Source organism: Thalassophryne amazonica, chromosome 6 (genome assembly GCF_902500255.1).
Source record: "Thalassophryne amazonica chromosome 6, fThaAma1.1, whole genome shotgun sequence".
Lineage (NCBI taxonomy): Eukaryota > Metazoa > Chordata > Actinopteri > Batrachoidiformes > Batrachoididae > Thalassophryne > Thalassophryne amazonica.
This window is the reverse complement of record NC_047108.1, coordinates 25,604,406-25,626,391: the sequence shown is the minus strand read 5'-3', so window position 1 is coordinate 25,626,391 and position 21,986 is coordinate 25,604,406. Positions and strand designations below refer to the sequence as shown.

At 44.7% G+C, this 21,986-nt stretch overlaps 1 protein-coding gene across 1 annotated transcript in view; it reads left to right on the top strand.

Moving 5' to 3' along the window:
* Positions 1-21,986, top strand: part of cfap74 (cilia and flagella associated protein 74) — a 434,220-nt gene that overhangs the window by 72,638 nt on the left and 339,596 nt on the right. Inside the window, 7 exon segments of the mRNA XM_034171458.1 lie at positions 5,575-5,685; positions 6,114-6,216; positions 8,394-8,551; positions 8,697-8,910; positions 8,988-9,143; positions 15,388-15,543; positions 20,140-20,258. Of these exon segments, the coding sequence (XP_034027349.1) occupies positions 5,575-5,685; positions 6,114-6,216; positions 8,394-8,551; positions 8,697-8,910; positions 8,988-9,143; positions 15,388-15,543; positions 20,140-20,258 (1,017 nt within the window).

Sequence of the window (21,986 nt, the reverse complement as noted above, 5' to 3'; positions counted from 1 at the left end):
TGGAAGACAGGGTGGATCCGCAGCGAAGCCGGGAGACGGAGCTTCACTGCGGCCGGGTTGATGATCTTGAGGATAGGGAATGGTCCGATGTATCTGTCCTTCAACTTGGGTGAGTCCACACAGAGGGGGATGTCCTTTGTTGACAGCCACACCTCCTGCCCGGGCTGGTACATGGGGGCCGGGGACCGTCGGCGGTCCGCATGGGACTTGGCCCTCGTCCGGGCCTTTAACAGGGCAGAGCGGGCGGTCCGCCACACCTGGCGACATCTCCTGAGGTGGGCCTGGACCGAGGGCACACCGACCTCTCCCTCCACCAGCGGGAACAATGGGGGCTGGTACCCCAAACACACCTCAAAAGGGGAGAGGCCGGTAGCAGACGAAACTTGGCTGTTGTGGGCATACTCGATCCAGGCCAAATGGTGACTCCAGGCCGCCGGATGTGCGGAGGTGACACACCGAAGGGCCTGCTCCAACTCCTGGTTGGCCCGCTCTGCCTGGCCGTTGGTTTGGGGGTGGTACCCGGACGAGAGACTCACGGTGGCCCCCAGCTCCTTGCAGAAACTCCTCCACACCTGTGAAGAGAACTGGGGACCACGATCTGAGACGATGTCCGATGGTATCCCATGCAGCCGCAAGACGTGATGGACCAGGAGGTCTGCTGTCTCCTGGGCCGTCGGGAGCTTCGGGAGGGCCACGAAGTGGGCCGCCTTGGAGAACCGGTCCACTATCGTGAGGATTACGGTGTTGCCCTGGGACGGCGGGAGGCCCGTGATGAAATCCAGGCCGATGTGAGACCAGGGGCGATGAGGCACTGGCAGGGGTTGGAGAAGGCCCGTCGTCCTCCGATGGTCTGCCTTGCCCCTGGCGCAGATGGTACAGGCCTGGATGTAGTCCCGGACGTCGGTTTCCAGGGACGCCCACCAGAAGCGCTGCTGGACTACTGCCACGGTCCTACGCACTCCGGGATGACAGGAGAGCTTGGACCCGTGACAGAAGTCCAATACAGCAGCTCTTGCCTCTGGTGGGACGTACAGTCTGTCCTTGGGGCCAGTCCCCGGGTCCGGGCTCCTGGTCAGGGCCTCCCGGACGGTCTTCTCCACGTCCCAGGTAAGGGTGGCCACGACAGTGGACTCGGGGATGATGGTCTCGGTGGGGTTCGACAGCCCCGCTTTGGCTTCTTCTTCGTGCACCCGGGACAATGCATCTGATTTTTGGTTCTTGGTCCCGGGGCTATATGTGATCCGGAAGTCAAAGCGCCCGAAGAACAGAGACCAGCGGGCTTGCCTGGGGTTCAGCCGCTTGGCGGTCCGGATGTACTCCAGGTTCCGATGGTCAGTGAAAACCGTGAAGGGCAACGACGCCCCCTCCAGCAGGTGTCTCCACTCTTCAAGAGCCTCCTTCACCGCAAGAAGAACCTTTAATGAACCTCCTGTAAAAATTTGCAAAGCCGAGGAACTGCTGTAGTTTCCTGCGGCTTGTTGGTTGGGGCCAATCTCTCACCGCCGCAACCTTAGCCGGATCAGGGGCGACGGAGTTGGAGGAGATGATGAACCCCAGGAAGGACAAAGAAGTGCGGTGGAACTCGCACTTCTCGCCCTTCACAAACAGCCGGTTCTCCAACAACCGCTGTAGGACCTGACGTACATGCTGGACATGGGTCTCAGGGTCCGGGGAAAAGATGAGTATATCGTCCAGATATACGAAGACGAACCGATGCAGGAAGTCCCGCAAGACGTCATTTACCAAAGCTTGGAACGTCGCGGGGGCGTTAGTGAGGCCGAACGGCATGACCAGGTACTCAAAATGACCTAACGGGGTGTTGAATGCCGTCTTCCATTCGTCCCCCTTCCGGATCCGAACCAGGTGGTACGCGTTTCTAAGATCCAATTTCGTAAAGATTTGGGCTCCATGCAGGGGCGTGAACACTGAATCCAACAGAGGTAACGGGTATCGGTTGCGAACCGTGATCTCTTTCAGCCCTCTGTAATCAATGCATGGACGGAGTCCGCCGTCCTTCTTGCCCACAAAAAAGAAACCAGCACCCATCGGGGAGGTGGAGTTCCGGATCAGCCCGGCAGCTAAGGAGTCCCGGATGTAGGTCTCCATTGATTCGCGTTCCGGACGTGAGAGGTTGTACAACCTACTGGACGGGTACTCAACGCCCGGGACTAAATCGATGGCACAATCATACGGTCGGTGCGGAGGAAGAGTGAGCGCCAGATCTTTGCTGAAAACGTCAGCAAGACCATGGTACTCCTTAGGCACCGCCGATAGATTGAGGGGGACTTTGACCTCCTCATTAGCTGTAGTGCCGGGGGGAACCGAGGATCCTAAACACTCCCGGTGGCAGGTTTCGCTCCACTGCGTCACAACCCCGGATGGCCAATCGACCCGGGGATTGTGCTTCACCATCCATGGAAAACCCAGAATCACTCGGGAGGTAGACGGTGTTACATGGAACACTATCTCCTCCCTGTGATTCCCAGACACAACCAAGGTCACTGGTTGTGTCTGATGTGTGATTAATGGAAGCAGGGTGCCATCTAGTGCTCGCACCTGCACTGGTGCCGGCAGAGCCACCAGAGGGAGCCCTACTTCCTTTGCCCATCTGCTGTCCAGCAGATTCCCTTCTGACCCCGTGTCTATCAGTGCTGGGGCGTGAAGGGTTAACTCCTCACAAAGGATTGTTACTGGGATTCGTGCCGATCTGCGGGGTCTTTCCGCGTGTGTGTTATGGCCCACCCTTAGCCCAGTGTCTAAGGACGGGCGTTGTAGTTTGACCGTTCAGGGCAGTCCCTCTGCATGTGCTCACAAGAGCCGCAGACAAAACACTCCCCGAGGGCCAGTCTCCTTTGTCTGACATTTGATCTTACTTTTGCCCTGCTCGTGTCCATAGCCTCCTCAGCAGGGGGAGCTGTAGCCACACGGGGCTCTCTGGCAGTGAAGCGTGGGGACGACGTCACCTTGTCGGAACCGGAAGGGGGAGGGACGGCTCGTGCCCGGTCACGCCCCCCGGCCTGCTCCCGACGATGCTCATTCAAACGGTTGTCTAAGCGTATAACCAAATCGACAAGCCCGTCAAAATCCCGCGGTTCCTCCTTAGCCAGTAGGTGCTCCTTAAGGACCGGGGACAGCCCACTTATAAAGGCGGCGCGGAGCGCAACGTTATTCCAGCCGGACCTCGCTGCCGCGATGCGGAAGTCGACTGCATACTCGACTGCATACTCGGCTGCGCTACGGCGCCCCTGTCTCATCGACAGCAGCACGTTTGAAGCGGTCTCGCCTCTGTTGGGATGATCAAACACTTGTTTGAACTCCCGTACAAACCCAGTATAAGACGTTAGGAGCCGTGAGTTCTGCTCCCAAAGCGCCGTAGCCCATGCGCGTGCCTCTCCTCGAAGCAGATTAATAACATAAGCTACCCGGCTAGCGTCTGATGCGTACATGACAGGGCGCTGTGAAAAGACGAGCGAACACTGCATGAGGAAGTCCGCGCACGTCTCGACACAGCCCCCGTACGGTTCCGGAGGGCTTATGTATGCTTCAGGGGACGGTGGGGGGGTTCGTTGAACGACCAGTGGTACGTCTGATACAGGCCCAGGACCAGCCAGAGGAGGAGCTGCAGCAGCGCCCTGGTCGTGCGCTTCCACCCTGGCGGCGAGAGCCTCCACTCTGTACACAGTCAGGAGGAGAACCTCCACCTCCGAATCACACACTCGTGCAGCTCTTGTCTAACCACTTATCTGTTCAGAGAGTGTGGCGCAGTCGTCGTCGTCATGCCACACGCCGAAGTCCCGGATAAGGCAACGTCCACAAGAATAAGGCTGCAAGAGAGATCTGGTTTAGTACACACAAAGTGTCAGATAGCAGAGAAAATACCTCTCGGTAGTCGATTTCTCGGCGGGGAGGTGGAGTTGCAGTCCGGCTTAAGTACTGGTGTAGATGAGTGACAGCTGGTGTGATGAGTGACAGCTGTCACTTCCTCTGGGTCTGGCGCCCTCTCGTGCTTGGAGCCCGCACTCCAAGCAGGGCGCCCTCTGGTGGTGGTGGGCCAGCAGTACCTCCTCTTCAGCGGCCCACACAACACTTGGTGGATGTAATAAAGACCTAAGGAATCACATGTGCATAAGGATTCACAGCCTTTGCCCAATACTTTGTTGATGTACCTTTTGCATCAATTCCAGCCTCAGGTTTTCTTGAATATGACACCACAAGCTTGGTGCACCTATCTTTGGGCAGTTTTTCCCATTCCTCTTTGCAGCACCTCTCAACCTCCATCAGGTAGGATGGGGAGCGTCAGAGCACAACTATTTTCAGATTTCTCCAGAGATGCTCAATCAGATTCAGGTCTGGGCTCTTGCTGAGCCACTCAAGGACATTCACAGAGTTGTCCTGAAGCCAATCCTTGATATCTTGGCTGTGTGCTTAGAGTCACTGTCTTGCTGAAAAATGAAGCGTCTTACCAGTCTGAGGTCAAGTGCGCTTTTTAGCAGGTTTACATCCAGGATGTAAACGTGGGGATGTGAAAAACATCCCCACAGCATGGTGCTGCCACCACCATGCTTCACTGTTGGGATGGTGCAAGGTTTCCTCCTAACATGACACCTGGCATTCACGCCAAAGAGTTCAATCTCTGTCTCAACAGACCAGAGAGGTTTGTTTCTCATGGTCTGAGAGTCCTTCAGGTGCCTTTTGGCAAACTCCAGATGGGCTGCCATGTGCCTTTTACTAAGGAGTAGCTTCCGTCTGGCCACTCTACCATACAGGCCTGATTAGTAGATTGCTGCAGAGATGGTTGTTCTTCTTGAAGGTTCTCCTCTCTTCACAGAGGAATGCTGGTACTCTGACAGAGTCACCATCAGGTTCTTGGTCACCTCCCTGAGTAAGGCTCTTGACCCTGACCACTCAGTTTAGACGGGCAGCCAGCTCTAGGAAGAGTCCTGGTGGATCCGAACTTCTTCCATTTATGCATGTAAATATTGGAGGAGCACGGCGTGCGCACACGGTGTCGCGCTCACACGCACACACACACGCACACACACACGGTCGCAACACAAGGCAAAACGTAGTAATTTTAACATTATTTTTTGGTGTGTGTGTGATTCGTGGGATAATTTCCTCGCGTTCAAACAGGATGCTTGTGGTAACTGAGCTGCTTAATTAATGAGACACAGTGAACCAGCTTCTGGTGCAAAGAGCAGCTCGTGGAAGTTTTTTCTCACCATGTTTTCCTTTACCTTGACCTTTGACCAAACTACTCCAAAATCTAATCACCTCTAGATATCTATCCAAGTAATATTTCCACCAAGTATGAAGCAAATCCATAATTTTTAAGTTATCTTTTTCACAAACAAACATGTTGAATTATAAGATAAAACAAATTTGTGATGTTTTTATTTATTGTGTTAAATTGTGATAATATACTTGTAAAACATCTGGGTTTTTGTTTGTTTTGTTTTGGTTTTTTTGGTCTGCATTATGCCTAATGAGAAGCCTGAATCATGATGAGAAAATAGTGAGGTTGCAGCCATGTAGAGGTTGATAACTTGTCAGCTTGTCTGTGTGTTTTGATAGGAAAGAACCTGCCATGCTGGAGAAAGCAGAGGATGACTATCAAAAGAAAATCCAAGAGGTACAAGTAAACCGGAACAAAGCTGCCAAGTACTTGAAAGAGACCCTTACAAGGTAACAAAAATGCACAGTAGTGTGCCGAGCATCCCCCGACAGTAATTTGTATCATGGTGTTTAATTAGCTTAGTGTTGCCTTGATTACTTTAGGAAAAAATTAGGAGATATTCACTGAAGCTTGTCTTTTATTTTCTAAAACCGTATTTGGAAATACAAACATCCAACTTTGTTGAAGGCCTAACTATGTCACCACATTATGTTTTGGATGAATATTGACAGTTTTGCTTTCAAAATGTAAAGTATGATGATTTATAGTTTAGCTAAACCAAATATTGATGTCTTAGGTGTCTGTATTTTTGTATATGGTAATTATTTGTGAATTGTCACTCTTCCATTTTCTGAGTTGTACATGAACACAGATCACATAATCATCCAAATCCTAACCAGTATTAACACGTTTGTGTCACTGCCCCTTTCTCAATTAGGGTACATCGTCAAAAGGCTGAAGAAGAGCAAAAGAGCAAAGAATTGATACAAAAGAAGATCCAAGCAATACAGTCATTGAAGTCTAACATAGCAGCGACTCAGGTGAGCGACAGCATCTTTCTGCAGTGATTTTGAAGCACACTGAAAGGTAATGTCAGCCTTCGGTTACCCTTAGTTTACTACTGTTTGAGCGGTATACAAGAGCTGCTCTTACTTATTATGAAGAGCCATGGCCGCTTTTTCTGTTATGCATGATAAAATAATTCATAATCACATAACAGTTACTTATAAAGAATGCTTTAAGACCCATATATAAAAGGGAGGTTCGCCTTCTGGATTAAACTCGTAAAATGCAACAAAGTATTATGATGTGCAAAAGGTGTGAACTTGCTGTATACTGGGCTCCATCTTCAACAGATTTTCAGGATCATGATGCATGTTTTTTGTTGTTGTTTTGTTTTTGTTTTTTTTAAATGGGCATACCCATGCATGGAATATTATTGGGAGAGTGACAGATGTGCGGTTAACAGTTGTTAAATGTTGTATTCCAATTTAAATGTGCTACATTCCACTCAAATAGTCAGGTCCACAAGTACTTGGACAGTGGATTTTGGCCTCTGTACACTGTCACAATGGAACTGAAATGAAACAGTCAAGATGTGATTGTAGTATAGATTTTCAGCTTTAATTAACAGAAATGTTGCATTTATCATTTTGGAATTGCAGCCAATTTCCTTCATACTGTAGTCCCTCCATTTTTGTAACAGATTTTTTTTTTTGAATTAATCAATGAATCTAATTTTTTTTTATTAGATGGATTACAGTGTTTTACCTAGGCAGCATGTTGGCTTAGTGATTTGCACTGTTGCCTCACAGCTCGAAGGTCATGGGATCAGTTCCCACCTATGGCCTTTCTGTGTGGAGTTTGCATGTTCTTCCCATGTTTGCATGGGTTCCCTCCGAGTGCCCCAGCTTCCTCCCACATCTAAAAACCAGGTCTGTGAAAACTCTGCGGATCCATGGAATTCTGCAGATTTCGTCATGTGGAGGGGGTGGGGGGTTGTTAGTACTGTACTCTGTAATTGCGATCGTTGCCAAGTTTGTAAAATGCCTATCACAAAGCATTCTTTTTTACAACATTGTGCAAGTTTTATCAATCCATCTGCCCTGTGACAGACAGTAATATCCAATTTTTTTTATTTTTATACTTTTATATATATATATTTTTATGGCAGGGGTGGCAGCCAAGTTGTTAATGCGCTTGGTTTCAGTGCAGAAGGTTCCGGGTTCAAATCCCACCCCTGCCACATTTCTCCATGTAATGTGGAGTTGCGTCAGGAAGGGCATCCGGCGTAAAACCTGTGCCAATTCAACATGCAGATCCACCATGGATTTGCTGTGGCGACCCCGAGTGCAAACAAGGGAGCAGCCGGAGGGACTTACTTTACTTTACTCATGGCGCACAACAAAAAAACACCTCACGACTAAGCCAGCGCACATCAGGGTGGTTACATATTTTATAGGGCTGCAAATAATTATTTTCTTTATAACTTAATCTGTTGATTATTTTTGGATTAATCTGTTTGTTGTTTGGTCCATAAAATGCTAGAAAATGGTGAAAAATATTGGTCAGTGTTTATCAAAGCACAAGATGACATCTTCAAAGATCTTGTTTTGTCCACAACCCACACCTATTCAGGAATAAAGAAACCAGAAGATATTCACATTTAAGAAGCTTAAATCAGAGTTGGTGACTCATTTAATAAATTGATTAATCAGTGCAGCACTGTAGCTTAGTGGTTTGCACTGCAAGGTTGTGGGATTGCTTCCCACCTGGACTTTCTGTGTTGCATGCACTGCCTGTGTTTGCTCCGGCTTCCTCCCACATCCAAAGATATGCATGTTAGGTGGACTGGAAACTTTAAATTGACCGTAGGTGTGTGAATGTGTTTGTCTGTCTGTATGTGGCCCTGCGATAGACAGGCATCCTGTCCAGAGTGTACCCCGCCTCACACCCAATGACTGCTAGGACAGGCTCCAGCCCCCCCCCCCCGTACCATTAATTGGAGTAAGCGGGTACAGAAGCTAGATGGATTAATCATTTAATTATTGCAAGTCTTCTATAGTCCTTACTCTACTGTGTAAAGGTTTTAGGTCACATCTACATTCCTTAAACCTTTGAAAAATAATGAAAAACTGCTTACTTTTAATATTTATAGTTCAAATGATCAGCAATTATTGTCATAATTTATTGTCATTAATTTCTTGGTGTTTTTTAGGAGAGCATACGGACCCAACAGAGCAAAGCCAAAACAAATGCCCAGAAGAAAGAGCAGCAACAGAGTGCACTGAGACAGTCTCTGCAGGCCCAAGGAATCAACAGCATAACGCATATATACCAACAGAAACAACAGGAGGAGTTAAATCGAAAAAAAGAGTGCGTCTTCTCCTTTTCTCTCCCACATGCATGTCCTCCACTCCTACTCCCTGCAGTGATGTGTGGGTGTTTTCTCTCACAGCGAGATGAGGAATACATGACCCCATTTCTGTATAATGCAGTGTTGTTCGATTGCCTTTCTCAGGGAATTCACGGAGCGGCAGAAGTCAAAGAAGGTGGAGATTGTTGGAAAAATCCTTCAGGAGGAACAGCTGCTGAAGAGGAGAAACAGGCATGAGGCACCTCTGCCTAAGCATGCCTTCACTGACAGAGTCCCATATCTGGAGAAGACAAGAGAGAAGCTCCTGTACAGTCCAGAGCCCACCCCACCGCACGCCACAGACACCAACGTCACACTCGTGAGTCTGCCAGTCACCCTTGAGCATTTATACTACAGTATGTCTGTTTATTCCCACCTTTTTGTGTGCTTGAGTAGGTGATTAGAGAGTACAGTGGCACCAGCAGTGCTTCCTCAGTGACCTCTGACCTTGAGGACTTGGAGGAAGCTGTACAACAGGAAGAAGAATGCCAGGGCTTTGGTGACAGCTTGGCTGAGCCTGAGTTTTCTGGACTATGGGACCAAAAGTCCGAGGTAAAATGAAAATGTCAGCCACTAACATCCAAAACCATATACCTGCTAACTGCTAAAATTAATTAAACTTGTCACGTCCACAGCAGGCACAGCGGGTTTGTGAATATTTTTATTGCATTAAAAAAAGATTTAATTACCTGCAAAGAAACAGTGAAGTGTAGAAATTATATATGTGTTTTTAAGCAAGTTCCAACCTCCACCTGTTAAAAGTGAGCCCACCAGGAACAGTTTTTTGAATGACTGCTTGAGGTGACTCCAAAAGAAAGTAGGTTCCTATTGAAGCCCATGTTAAAATGTCCAACTTTAGAGCAGAAATAAACATGTTTACATGCAAAAAATGGTTTTGGTCTCTATAGCTAGTTCCCCCTCCATGACACCTACATGAGGGTGAATTTTTGTTTTGTTTTGTTTTATTATATATATATATATAATTTATTAATTTAAGATGTTTTAAGCCATAAAGTTGTTGAATAATTAGGGGCATTGGCAAGTGTGTGCCACTGAGCTACGTCCAGAGCTCTGCAGGCCTGCTAGCCATGGCTGCATAGTTGTGGATGACTGTTCTTTTAAAGCATTTTATTACAGATACAGTATCTGTAATAATATGGCTTGCTGTGTGGCTTCATCCAAACGGATCATCTAAGAAGTCTGGGCTCTGTATTTCCATCAAGAGGAATTTTCATGTTGTTTAATTTTGCATGCTGGCGGTGTTAGCACTATTAGCAGCTATCAGTAGCTTGATTGTGTTCGGTCTGGTCAATCCACAATCAATCCACAATTCTCAATTAATGAGAAAATACAACGGTCATAATTTTTAAAACACACAAGCCACCCTTCATGAAAATCACCATCGTGTCCCCAAAAATATAATTTAATAAAACACCAGAACCAAGATGAGCTGTTAGTTTGGGAACTCTGAGGTGGGGGGATGTTTGGGCTTCATTTATCTCACCCAGGTCATACAAGGTCTTGCCCACCCTACACTTCTTTACCTACAACCCTAATTCCATTGAAGTTGGGATGTTGTGTAAACTGTAAATAAAAACAGAATACAATGATTTGCAAATGATTTGGTCAGTTTGAAATGGATGCCTGCAACACATTTCAAAAAAGTTGGGACGGGGCAACAAAAGACTGGGAAAGTTGATGAATGCTCATAGAACACCTAATTGGAGTGAGTGTCATGATTGGTTATAAAAGGAGCATCCCCAAAAGGCTCAACCATTCACAAGCAAAGATGGGGCAAGGATCACCACTTTGTGAGCAACTGCATGAAAAATAGTCCAACAGTTTAAGAACAATCTTTCTCAACTTCAATTGCAAGGAATTTAGGGATTCCAGCATCTACAGTCCATAATATAATCAGAAGATTCAGAGAATCTGGAGAACTTTCTACATGTAAGTGGCAAGGCCAAAAACCAACATTGAATGCCCGTGACCTTCTGTCCCTCAGGTGGCACTGCATTAAAAACCGACATCATTGTGTAAAGGATCTTACCGTGTGGGCTCAGGAACACTTTAGCGAACCATTGTCAGTTAACACAGTTCGTCGCTACATCTACAAGTGCAAATTAAAACTCTACCATACAAAGCGAAACCCATACATCAACAACATCCAGAAACGCCACCACCTTCTCTGGGCCTAAGCTCATTTGAAATGGACAGACACAAAGTGGAAAAGTTTGCTGTGGTCTGATGAGTCCACATTTCACATTGTTTTTGGAAATCATGGACATTGTGTCCTCCGGACAAAAGAGGAAAAAGACCATCCAGATTGTTACCAGCGCAAAGTTTAAAAGCCAGTATCTGTGATGGTATGGGGTTTGTTAGTGCCCATGGCATGGGCAACTTACACATCTGTGATGGCACCATCAGTGCTGAAAGATACATCCAGGTTTTGGAGCAACACATGCTGCCATCCAAGCAACGTCTTTTTCAGGGATGTCCCTGCTTATTTCAGCAAGACAATGCCAAGTCACACTCTGCTCGTGTTACAACAGCATAGCTTGGTAGTAAAAGCGTGCGGGTACTAGACTGGCCTGCCTGCAGTCCAGACCTGTCACCCATTGAAAATGTGTGGCACATTATGAAGCGCAAAATACGACAATGGAGACCCTGGACTGTTGAACAACTGAAGTCGCCCAACGAGCAAGAATGGGAAAGAATTCCACCTACAAAGCTTCAACAATTAGTGTTTTCGGTTCCCAAATGCTTATTGAGTGTTGTTAGAAGGAAAGGTGATGTAACACAGTAGTAAACATACCACTGTCCCAGCTTTTTTGAAACGTGTTGCAGGCATCCATTTCAAACTGACCAAATATTTGCACAAAAACAACAAAGTTTATCAGTTTGAACATTAAATATCTTGTCTTTGTGGTGTATTCAATTGAATATAGGTTGAAGAGGATTTGCAAATCATTCTGTTTTTATTTACATTTTTCACAATGTCCCAGCTTCATTGGAATTGGGGTTGTAAGTCACTGTGCTACCCTAATAATAATTATAATAAATAATGCTAGCAGCTACTTTAAATAGACTGCATTTATATAGCACTTTTCCATCTGCATCAGATGCTCAATGTGATTTACAATGATGTCTCACATTCACCCATTCACATAGAAGCAGTCACACACTGATGTCAGGGTGCTGGCATGCATGGCGCTCACTACACCCCAAGAGCAACTAGGGGATTAAGGACCTTTCCCAAGGGCCCTTAGTGATTTTCTGATCTGGCTGGGTCATGAACTGAGGATCCTCTGGTCTGAAGCCCAATGCTTAACCACTAGACCACAGCCTTCCCTCTTTATAATCATTACTGAGGTAGAGGGACAGTAATATCTGAAGAAATATAGCCTGCTCGTTCGATTATTATCCTCCTCCGTCCTTCAAACCAGAAGAGGATCTAATAAAGCACTCCATTAGTACATGTGTGTGTCTCACCATCAGTCACACTTTCTTGTATCAATACTGACGTGAACAAAATTTATTCCATACATACATTGTTTGGGAATTTCAAAATCCATATTGTCTTTGAAAGTATGCTGCCAGTGTTTTCAGACAACTGTCTTGCCTCCAGCCGAATCATCTCATTTGCCTCAGATTGATATGTATGTACTGTGTGTTGTCAGCCCTTTAACATACAGTTCAGATTCAAACATTGAAAAGTGTATCTACAGTTACTCTTCTGGTGCAGTACATTATGAGTATGTCAGAAAACTTGAAAAATTTAAAGTCAGGATTGCATTTTGTCAGTGCTATCCACGCATATAGAAAACAGTGACGCAAAATCAATAAAAGTGCATATTATTACACACATCATTTCTTGACCACAGGGCATGGCTCACATGAATATTTTTTGTTACATTGAAGTCTTACTGAAAATGCCGCCAGGGTGAGTCATTGGTAGTGTTTCAAGCTTAGTGGTACAGTAGTGATTTCTCTGTCTGTCTCACCACCTTATTTTCCACATACTTGAAATGTGGGATGACAGCTATCACCTCTCATTGAATTGGTGCTTTTGAGGCCTCAATGAGCACAGTCCTACAAGTGAGCAAGTGTCAAGTCAAGTGGAAGTAGTGCCTGTTCCTCCAGAAATGTCTGATGACCTCATTAAACTGTACTTCTCATCTTCTCTACTGTCAATTGTTCAAGCAAAATGTGAATAATAATAATAATGATATAATACAAAAGACCAAGGAAGAAAGGCGAGGAACATTGGAGGTGGGTTCAGACTAATGTATCATGGTGTACATGTGAGAAGAAATGGTGTTGCATTCATTCTCAAGGAAGAGTATATTAATTGTGTGTTAGAGGTTAAACTGGTGTCTGACAGGATTCTGAGTGTGAAGTTGGAAATTGAAAGGGTGATAATGATGGTCATCAGTGCATATGCCCCACAGGTAATTGTGATTGGAATGGACTTAAATGGGTGTGTTCATGAAGGCAACAGAGATGACAAGAAGGTGGTGGGTAGATTTGGTGTCAAGAATAAGGGTGACATGCAGAGCTGCATTAACTAGAGACATCAAGTTGATAAGCTGCAACTTGAAATTATGGGAAAGAGTAAAGAAAGCTAGACTGCAAAAACAGATGAAGATCTATGAGCATGAGTATGGTTTCATGACAAGACCACAACAGATGCAAGGTTTGCTCTGGGAATGTTGTAGAAATGTTGAGAAGGCCAGGAGTTAAATCATGTGTTTGTGGATTTACAGAAAGCTAATGACAGGGTACCAAGAAAAGAGTGGTATTGCGTATTGTATGACGAAGTCTGGAGTGGCAGAGAAGTATGTGAGGTTGGACAGGATGTACAGGATGTGTGACAGACTCCCCTCATGTTCACTTTGCTGAGGAGGATGACATCACACCCAACAGAATGAAAAACAAGACCTGTCAGAGAGTGAATGAGCATTTTTTTAAGATCATGCTGTGGATAGACGATGCTCTGCTGTTTTTCTTGTTTTTGTGTTTGTAGCATCTTTTGTAACCCGTCAGTTTATTTCACACGGGAGGAACTCTTAAGCACAAGAGATTCCATTGGACAATCTTTTTCACCTCCACCTGTATTCACTTTTACCAAACTTTTGGTTGGAGGCGCAGCAGCTCTCACTGGGATGTACCAGAGACCCAGGCGCGGCAAATGTGCTTTTGTGCTTGTTAAGCTGCGTCAGTGGGGGTTCCACACTGCGCTTCCATCTATCCACTTGTTATATGTGTGCTCCCTCTCCAACAAAATGGATGAGCTGCTTTGCCTCACCAGGAAGCACTCAGACATCTGCAGCTCTGCCGCCCTGTGCTTCACTGAAACTTGGCTCAGTGAGCACATCCTGGACTCAACGCTTCATCTGCTGGACTTTCACCTTCATTGAATGGCCCATGACATGGACCAAACGGGGAAAACAAGAGGAGGCAAAATCTGCTTCTATATCAGTGAAAGTTGGTGTACAGATGTTACAGTGTTGAAGAAGTCATGCAGCCCTCGCTTGGAATCTATTTTAATAAACTGCAAACCATTTCACTCAGAGTGTTCCTCATTTATTCTAGTCAGTGTCTACATTCCACAACAGGCCTATGTTAAGGAGGTGTTGAGAAACCTGGCTGACCAGATGACCAGCGTGGAACATAATCACCCAGACTCTCTGCTCATTGTTTTGAGGGTCTTCAGCAGAGCTAACCTCAGATGTGAGCTCCCAAAATTTAAACAACATGCTACGTATTCCACCAGAGACACAAATATTTTGAATCATTGTTATACTGCCATAAAGGATGCATATCACTCTGTCTCATGTGCAGCTTTAGGACTGTTCGACCACTGCATGGTTCATCTCCTCCCTACCTGCAGGCAGAAGTATAAATGTGTGAAACATGGTTAAAACTGTGAGAAGATAGATCTCTGAGGTAAAGCAGGAACTACAGTCCTTCATTGACTGCACTGATTGGACTGTTTGTAAAGCTGCTGCATCAAACCTGGATGAATTAACTGACACTGTGACCTGTTACACCAACTTTTATGAGGACTTGTGTGTGCTGACTAAAACTGTCTGCACATAAAATGAAAACAAACTCTGGCTCACCCACAAACTGGGACAGCTTTGACGAATCAAGGAGGATGCATTCAACAGTGGGGACAGACTCCTGTACAACCAGGCCAGGAACACACTGACAAAGGAAATCAAAGTTGCAAAGAAGGGCTGCTCAGAGAATCTGAAAAATCACTTCTCAGCCAACGACTTCTTCTCAGTGTGACGTGGTCTGGATGACATCACCAGCTACAGGAGCCCATCATCCCACTCTGCAGCAAGTCAAAAAATGGCAAAGGAGCTGAATGTGTTCTACTGCAGATTTGAGAAGCTGTCCTGCATACCCATGACACCCCCCCAAATGCCACCCATTGTTCTAGCCCACCACTGCTCCCCCTTCCCCCACCAGCTCTGAAGATCTGTGTGGATGAAGTGTGCCAGCTCTTCAGGAGACAAATTCCTACATGGTTAATAGGGGATTTTTGTCTAACTTCCTTTAAATTAAAGCTAAAAGTCTACAGGACGCATGCACCTTTCATTTCATCTGCATTCTGGTGATGTACAAAGGCATAATTTCAAATATGTAACTTACTGTCCAAATACTTAAGAACCTGACTTTATCGTACTTCCAGAAAACTTCCCTGAATTTAACTTCTCATCACGGTAGAAGTTTAAACAATTTTTTTTAAATGATTTTCACAGCTGTTTCATTGTTATTCTTCCAGAAACTCCAAAATGTGAAGAGTAAATTCCTGCCTTCAAAAGAAAAAAAGGAGGGTGTGATGACCAGTAGAAAGCTCAACACATCTGCCAGAAAAATGTGTGGAAAAGAGCTGAAAGGGCCGCCTTTCATCAGTAAACCAGAGGTCATCCTCTTCAAGGTATTACAGTCCTTCTAACAAAATACCAAAATACCAATCCAAAAAAATAAAAAAAAATCATCATAGAAGCATTGCCACTTCTTGACCAATGCAGTTGTAGTTTTTATGTCCAGGTGGCAGCGCCCATCTTCTTTAAATAGAAAGTGTGCTTGCCTACTCATCTCTACACTTATGGGTGTTTTGGTGTTAACATGTGTTTAGATCAGGTGTAGTGCTGGCACATGGGTATTGTGAGGCAGCAGGAAGTAATTGCTCCCCAGACCACCGAAAATGTGGTCTAAAGCTGAATGTACAGTTTTATGCTATTTACACGGCACAGTACTTGGATACACCTTATGTAGGTGGGTTCCTAATGCACACACTGCCTGTACATACATAGATGTGCCTCAGTGCTCATCTTCACTCATCAAACTGAAATGACATGGAATTGAAAGTAAAAATTTCAGATAAAAGTCAAAGCTAATGTAAACACATAATTTTAAGTATACTGGTTTGTAACATATTTCCCACTGGGTTTCTTCCACCCTAAGTTTACAGGTGTGGAGCATCAAAATTGGGGCTGGCCATTGCATAGTACTAATGGAATAGGGGGGGAGGTCTGAGGAGGAGGATGGATGGATGGATGGGGTGGAGGAGGAGCAGCAGTCATTCACCTCAAGATGCTGTGGGGAATGACTGGTACTCCAGTAACTGTGTGCACACTTTGGCACTTTGAGCCTGATTTACTCAAGATTTGCATGTGCTAAACTGTGAACAAACACTATAACTCCTGCAAAACACGCACATATTGATTTACTAATGGTACATACCAAGGATTGCATCTTTCCAACGCACTTTATCATGCATATTTTTCATTTAGCATGTCTTCATGCAGAGGTGGGATAAAGTCACCATCAAGTCACTCTCAGTTCATGAATCAGCAAGTCCCAAATTAAGTCTCAAGTCATAATGACCACCAATTGTTTGTAAGCTGACTTGAGACTTGACTTGGGATTTGCAGATTGATGACCTGAGAATGACTTGACAATGACTTCGTCCCACCTCTGTCTTCATGCTTATGTAATTTGTGGTGTGTCCACCCGAGTATGCAAAATTTTGGCTGTTGAACCTGCTAATTGGTGAGGTTTGCACCTGCAATGACATTTATGGTAAATAAATGGTAAATGGACTGCATTTATATAGCGCTTTTCCATCTGCATCAGACGCTCAAAGCGCTTTACAATTATTACTCACATTCAGGGTGCTGCCATACAAGGCGCTCACTACACACCGGGAGCAATAGGGGATTAAAGACCTTGCCCAAGGGCCCTTAGTGATTTTCCAGTCAGGTGGGGATTTGAACCCATGATCTTCTAGACTCAAGCCCAACACCTTAACCACTAGACCATCACCTCCCCTTTATAAAGAACAAAACTAAATTTAGTGGGTTATGAATACATCTGTTTTGTACATTTGAAACCTGGGTGTTGATGTGCTTAAGAGATTACTGTGTCAGCAGTCACAACGCTGCCGCCTCCATGTAGACACTAAAAAACACATTCATTGTAAATCTCGGACATATGTAAAGACTAGGGATGGGTATTGATAAGATTTTATTGATATTGATACCATTATCGATTCCACTTATCGATCCAATTCTTTATTGATTCCCTTATTGATACCTCCTGTGAATTTTCTGTGTACTAAAAGTAGGCTTTACAGGTTTTCTATGGCAACAACATTTTATTGAGTCTTAAAGTAAATAAATATGAAATTGGTCACTGGATACTTGATCTCTGGGCATAAATAGAAATAAACAAAATCTGTAGTTTTTGTCAAAAGCATTTCCTTTCAGACATTGTCTGTCCATACATCTGAGCTGAACTCAGCTGGCTTCTGGAATCTGCAGCCATACAGTCTTGGGCTGCTGCACATCAGCGCAGGACGTCTCATTTTGGGAGGGGAAAAAAAACCAAAACATTTTGATCGATTGCAGTTTATTGTTTGTATTACAACATTTGGAAAGAGGTGTCATTTGATTTAAATGGCGATTCGCTTTGAAGTTATAAATTCCAAGCGGACTCGACTCAGCAGAGAGAGGCGCAGTGTTTGGAGCAACGGAACGGAGGACAATTCTCGTTGCTTTTCTGCAACAAGACAAGTGTCCCAATTAGTCACTTTAATCTGCACAAAAGTGACTCATGATTGACATATTTTAATGGCTTTGAGAGGGGATAAAAGCAGAGTTGCCACTTCTGAAGAGGAGCAAAACAAAAAACCAACGAAGCAGCAGATCGAAGCACTGCTCCATTGGTTCAAGGTTCAAAGCAAAGCTGCGCTGCAGAAACAGTTGATTACAGACCTGCTGCAGGGTCTGTAATCAGTGTAGAGAAATGATCATTTTCCTGACAAACACCCTCAAAAACAATGGCCGCTCTGAAGGACCGATAAGGGGATCGTTAAGCAAAAAAGCTATTGATGTTGGTGGATTAAATCATTTCTTAAGGATACCCGAAAAGAACCGGTTCCCGATACCCAACCCTAGTAAAGATTTTAACGAGATGTTTACATTGTACTTGTTTCATTGAGAACAAATGTCTCCATGTGTAACAACTGGACAACATTTCTGTACTGAGCACAAAGTACATTTTAGTGTGACGCTTTAGTGTGACTCTTATTGCTGTCATTGATGTCACTTTCACCTGAAGGCTGCAATAAATTTCCTGAAATCTGATATAAAATTGTCTTTGTTGAAAGCCCTCGTCACACAGAGGTAAGACTGTTGTCGATTTAGGAGAGTCCCTGACAGTCACTGTTGCAGCACTCTGAAGAACACAGTCACAGACAAAAAAGTTCCAGTCACATAAAATGCTTTTGCGATGGATGTAAAGCCCCTTTCACACCGGGTCTGCTCCCAGTTGCTTCCTGTGGTGTCATGACGTCAGGTGCACACAGCAGGGGGCAGAGAGGAGGTGAGAACGCAGCCTGCAGGTTCTCTGCACAGAGAAGTCAGAGTGCACAGTTTGGCTGCAGACAGACTGTGCACTCTGACTTCTCTTCTAGTTGTTGTGCTGAGCTGCAGGGCTGCACTCTGAGTTCTGCTATAGTTTATCTTTCCTCCTTTGACCAAGAGATGCACGCAAATTAATTGTTCACACGCGCTAGCGAACCGTTGTGGAGCAAATGTGGAGATGTCTGGAGTTGTACTTGATGTTATGTCCTTTTTTAACTGTGATGAGAGAGTTTGAGGAGAGAAAGGAACTAACTGCCTGCAGACATTTTTTTTTCTTTTAATTGTTCACATGTGCGCGCGTGAGAGAAGAAGCTGCTTCACAGTGCCTCTCCTCACCAGACAGCTCCACACAGAGAGGAGCAGCAGCTGCACTCAGCATTTTTTTTTTTTTACTGTGGTCTTTTTTTTTAGTTTTTACTGCATTGAGTACACGGTATAAAAACAATCCTGCAGATTTATACTTCGGGAACAATGGAACACAGCAGAAATCATAAATTCACGTCAGGTAGCGTGGTCTTTCGAGGGTGTGGCTTCTGAGTTACGCCAAGTAATGCCTCTTTGCCCCGAGTTACGCCTCTTTGCCCTGACTTGCACTGAATCCACTTCCTTTCTGCGTCAAGCACAGGACGCCAAAAAAATTAAACAGGTTTAATTTTTCAGCGCCCGACTTGCTTCCTCCTTTGCGCCCCTCGTGCTGTTGTGGCGCCGAGCTGCATCGTCTCGGCACTGAGTTGCTTCCATGTGGCATCATCATAATGACGCACGGCGCAACTGGGAGCAACCGGAGGCACCCCCAGTGTGAAAGGGGCTTAAAGGCACTGATGCACACCATGCAGCACCACAGTTCAGCATCAGCGGCAGCTGTTCGTGGTGCTGATCTGTGGATATTTAAAAAAGCACACCATAAATAACATGCTCACTACAGAGATTACTACAGTGCCCTAAAGAGCAAGTTTAAAATTTGGCAGCAATGGCACTGTTTGGGTCAATGGCAGTGTTAGGGTGATGTCACTGTGCAGTCTGGACTGCGTTACACAAAGTCCAGTTTGGGTTTGATTAGGGTTAACACTCTGGGCTTGGGGTGGGGCCAGCCTACACGGTTTGACCTGATGCAGGGGTGTTGTGTGGTGCCCCAGACCAAGCAGTGGAAAGCACAGAGTTCATGGGGACATCTTTAGCGGCCATAGCACCACTGTCAGATGAAGAATAGGACAAGTTTGCATCTCAATTTTTTGCTGGATTAAGGAAAGCAGGCATGAGCTTCCATACTGTCCATTTTGGTCCTTAGCTGTGCTCAGCAAGCTCAGCATTGTGTCAGCAGCTCTCCTGCTGTGTGGAGCCACTTCAGCCGTCTCTGCCCTGCTGCTGTCAGCTTCCTGCTCCTCGAAGAAACAACTAATTTTAAGTCAAAATCAAATTATGCTGAACTTTTTAGGTTTATATAAAACAAATAGGAAATGTTTTCTGTTTGTACAAGGGAAAGAATACTTTCATTTGTTGAAAGATGGAACATTCCATTTTTCAACTCATGCAAAATGCAGTTTATTTTTGGTAGATTATAGTGACCAGAAAGCATCAGGATGACTTCAAATAATTTGTTTCAGGATTTTGAAATTGGAAAAATCTATAAGAAGAAGATCGTCCTGACTAATATCAGCTACATCACTAACTCCTGCAGGCTTCTTGGACTTTCTGCACAACTAATGGATTTCATCTCAATCACGTAAGATTTTACATTGTTCTGGTGTTGAAAATGGTAAATGGACTACATTTCATTCTCAGATTCTATGATGAAACCACTTTACAATGATGGTTCACACTCACACACTGATGACAGGAGCTGCTGTTTCAGCTTCAAACCACGAGCCACTTGAGGATTAAGGACCTTGCTCAAGAGCACTATTGGGGTGCTTTTGACACAATGAGATTAGTGCTGTCCTTTGTCTTCCCCACACTTTTTAATCATACCTCTGGTCACAAGGCCACTTATGTAATCTGGCTTTATAATTTGGCCACCCCTTCTCACAGTGGGGAAAGTTGGTGGTGACTCTACTTTATTTCTCCACCAAGGGCATAATGTTTTTACCAATTGAGTCACAGTATTAAATGGATTTTTTTCTAGGATAAAGGAGTGGAGTTAGGAAAAGTTACAGTATTTTCTTGAACATTGTAACACTGGCTATTTTGGATGTTTGGCAGCAGTATTAACTTCAACCCTCTGGTGCATAGCAGTCACTGCAGTGGACAGCTACTAAAAAGTAATTTTCTCTCAAATGCAATGGTGTCTATGGTGGAACTGCATACCACCCTCTCGAGTGCTCTCCGCTGCCCTACTCCATGTTTTTCAAAACATAAAAAGTGTTTGTATATTTACGACAAAACACAAGTTTATTCATTTTTACCGTTAGTTCACAATGTTTTATGTTTAGTGCTCAGGCACACGTTTCTGTAACTTTATGAAAAATCACTGCTATTATTGTGAACACCCCCTTTTCTACTTTTTTTACTAATATCCCAATTTCATAGCCTTAAGAGTGTGCATATGTTGAATGCTTGGTCTTGTTGGATTTGTGAGAATCTACTGAATCTACTGGTACCTTGTTTCCCATGTAACAATAACAAATATACTCAAAACCTGGATTAATCTTTTTAGTCACATAGCACTACTATTATTCTGAACACTACTGTATACAGAGTAAATTTTGCAGAGTAAAATATACTCCAAGATAACATTTGGTCCCAGTCCAAATAGAGTTAAATACACTCTATTACAGACTGAAATCGGCTCAACTGCCTTGTCAAATCACATTTTTTCAACTCCAATAAGAGCCAATCACAGCATGTTAGAGTAGATTTTACCCTGTGATAGAATTGGTTTAGTAATTCTGTGAAGTTTTTCTTAATTCTGCATTGTTAAGAATGTGCTTGAGGGAACACACACATCCCACTAACAGATATGTGAGACCCACTTATGTAGGAAAAGAGCAGGTCACTCCCACACTAAATGCCACACGTAGGGAGAGACTTCAGGTTGCATGCTGGCTAGGCCTAGTGATGGGTCGATATGGTCAGAGGCTAGCTTAGCACTGTAACATATGCGTTCATGTTGCTTGTATGTTAGTACAACCAAACTTCAATTTTTCTTTCTTTCACAGTAAAAATACTGGCCCATTATTTGTTGTGTAACATTGTTAGCTGTGAAGACTGGGGCAAAAGTCAGATGTAGTAAAGACACATAAACAGTTAACTGTGAAAGATCATGAAACAAAACTACCTCAGCCTCGAATGACCTTGTTTTGTGTTGAATTTTTTTTGTATCTCTGGTCCCATATGTATGATTTTGATCACAACTGTTCAGGAATACATCGTGCCAGAGTTGTTGTGGTGAATGTTGTCCATACTCACAAGATGTCTCCGCGACAACACCAAGATTGTACAACACCAATTCCAT